Source organism: Typopeltis vanoorti, chromosome 9 (genome assembly GCF_054136105.1).
Source record: "Typopeltis vanoorti isolate ZY-2024b chromosome 9, IOZ_Tvanoo_1.0, whole genome shotgun sequence".
Lineage (NCBI taxonomy): Eukaryota > Metazoa > Arthropoda > Arachnida > Uropygi > Thelyphonidae > Typopeltis > Typopeltis vanoorti.
In genome coordinates, this window is record NC_143557.1 from 70,394,791 (window position 1) to 70,397,358 (window position 2,568).

A 2,568-nucleotide genomic window follows, 5' to 3' on the forward strand; every position below is an offset into this window, starting at 1 on the left:
GTTTTACTTCTTCGAAGGATGTCTGAACTATACCTGAAACAAAGTAATACGATGAACTAAGAAATACTACACCTGTGTACAAAGTTAATTGTAGTCGACAAAATTTATCTATAACGGATATTTAACACTCATCTGCCTCAACCAAAGCAAAAGGATTCCTAGTGAGTGGTAACATGGAAAAGCGAGCTCTGGTCCCATGAACGGACCAGAGCTCGCTTTCTGTCACTTCATGGGGTTTACTGGTCAACTCGTGCGGTATCTCACTCCTTCCTCGAAATTTCTCTATCTGAATACTGCACACGTCTGTATGCACAATGGGAGAAATTTAAACTTCTGTAGCAGAATTGGCTATTTGTTGCTGTATAGATGTGCCAGCTCTACACGAAAGGCTTGTGGGGCTGCATTCCAGGCAATGTTATAAAAAGAAAGGGTTTATGATATTAACCAAAGTCTAAATCCAAAACGTGTGTGATCCTTACTGATCATACTGAAATCGTCGTGAAGACGATGGGAAGAAATAAAAAAGGCATGAAACTGATTCTCCTCGCTACCCAATGAGAAACGCTGTATATCTTTTTTAACTCATATTTTCAACAATTCGGAAACCGAAAAATAAAACAGGCTGCACAAGTTAAGGCAACCACTACATCGTCTGAGAAAGTTACTTTAAAACATGTAATAAAATTTTAAACGAACAGCTGCGTTTCTATTTGCAGTCGCTTGTTTAGCTATCGTAATGAATTACGGTCGTGCTACTGTGGTCGATGCCCTCCTGTTGTACTCTGATAAACGTGCGAATGGAATTTTATTTTTACACTCGCTCATCCGTGATGACTGCTTGGGTTTACTTTAAGAGAACGGAAGGCTTTACGGAATATTAAAAACGAAGGGGAAACGCATTCAAATGGCAAGACATGCATTTAGTCGTGTATAATTTTAATTTATTTAAGGCTGAGGACGTCCAAGCAAATTTACCATTGATAATGCAGAAATAAAGTGGAAATACATAAAAACATTGCATTTACCCCCGCCCTTCAAACGGAGTAATCTAACTCTACGTTTATTTCTAGTTTTATTAGGATTTCGATTACTTCATTCATTCAGTTGTAACTTCAGAGCTTGCAAGCTTGCTTTATTAACTTTTTTTTTTTCCACCAATAGCAAGCAGAAGTATAGCGGACTAATAACCCTAGTAATTAGGAGTATCAAATTAAGGGATGATTTGAGGCTGATATATAAATTAAAATGTATATCGTATCTGCAGCATGCAAGGTATTCTTTATCGACAAATAAGCGATGGAAATGAATTCAAATGGAAATTTTCGAATTTATCTAGGAGTCCCATATCTTTAGATGGTAGGTGATTTATCTTCGGACTTAATGGAAACACGATGTGCCATAAAAAAAAATGCCCAACTCTGATTACTAATATAATACACGCTCCTAACCTTTTGGGGACAAGATTGTTATTACAAAAAGAACTAATTATGAAGTCATCGTCACTATCATAAAACAACCGTTAAACCGAGTCGTTTTTGGAGAATGTATTGTGGACGTAATTATTTTGTATAGTTTTTTGTATAATATGAACGACTCGAAACCAGAATTATAGTAACCTTCTAGTGTACATTCTAAATAAATACCATCCTGTCACTGTGATAATTTCGAAACGTTTTGCGGCACCCCCTTTTTCCGGCTAGATTCCAGAATTAAGTTTCGAGTAGAAAGAGACGAATCTAATAGATGTTTACTCATTCTTGCACCTAAAAAAAAATTAGATGTTTTTTGATACTTGACACACACAATTGCCGAAACCATTAAAAGGAATCTTTCTGTGCTATTGTTCGAACAATGTTTGGGCCCGAATTTGAGATAGAAGTTAATAAAATCCCTTTGGCAGATTACACGATTGGAAGACGTATTCAAGACATGTCTGCTGACATTAAGCTGCAAATAAAAGATAATTTTCAAGACGATAATATGATTTTTACATTGCAGTTAGGTGAATCAACAGATGTCAGTGGGTTAATGCAATTACCCCTTTTTATACGTTTCATTCATGCTAACAGAATTATTGAGGAATTCTTGTGTTGTCTAGAACTTCCAATGAAAACTAGAGGCGAAGATATATTTAAAACAGTAGATTGCTTCATGAAGGAAAATAATTTGCTATGGTTAAATTGTGTAGGAATATGCACAGATGGCGCTCCTTCAATGGTTGGTTCAACAAAAAGGTTTCCCAGCTTTAGCAAAGAAAGAGAATGAAAATATTATAATTACTCATTGCTTTTTACATCGCGAAGCACTAGTCGCGAAAACCACTGGTAATGAATTTAAAAAAAAAAAAAGTTATGGACAAAGTTGTTCAAATGGTCAATTACATTAAAAGTAGACCTCTTAAATCAAGATTATTTGTTAAAATTTGTGAAATTGTTAAAATATTTCCCAAAACTGCAGCCTGTGAACTAAAATGTGATATCAGCTCGCCATTTGTTGACCATTCAACAATGCTCGGAGAGAAAATTCATCACTACTTCCCAAATATTGAAATACAAGACTAAGATTGGA

At 35.4% G+C, this 2,568-nt stretch overlaps 1 protein-coding gene across 1 annotated transcript; it reads left to right on the forward strand.

Annotated features, from left to right (window-relative positions):
- The first annotated feature begins 1,851 nt into the window (after positions 1 to 1,851).
- Positions 1,852 to 2,265, forward strand: LOC150103133 (protein ZBED8-like). The gene has a single exon (XM_090398103.1). The coding sequence runs from the start codon at positions 1,852 to 1,854 to the stop codon at positions 2,263 to 2,265; it is 414 nt and encodes a 137-aa protein (XP_090254229.1).
- The last annotated feature ends 303 nt before the right edge of the window (positions 2,266 to 2,568 follow it).

Bases quoted from the DNA above. Each gene is read 5' to 3' on its own strand.
- LOC150103133 (XM_090398103.1), top strand. From the start codon at position 1,852: ATGTTTGGGCCCGAATTTGAGATAGAAGTTAATAAAATCCCTTTGGCA.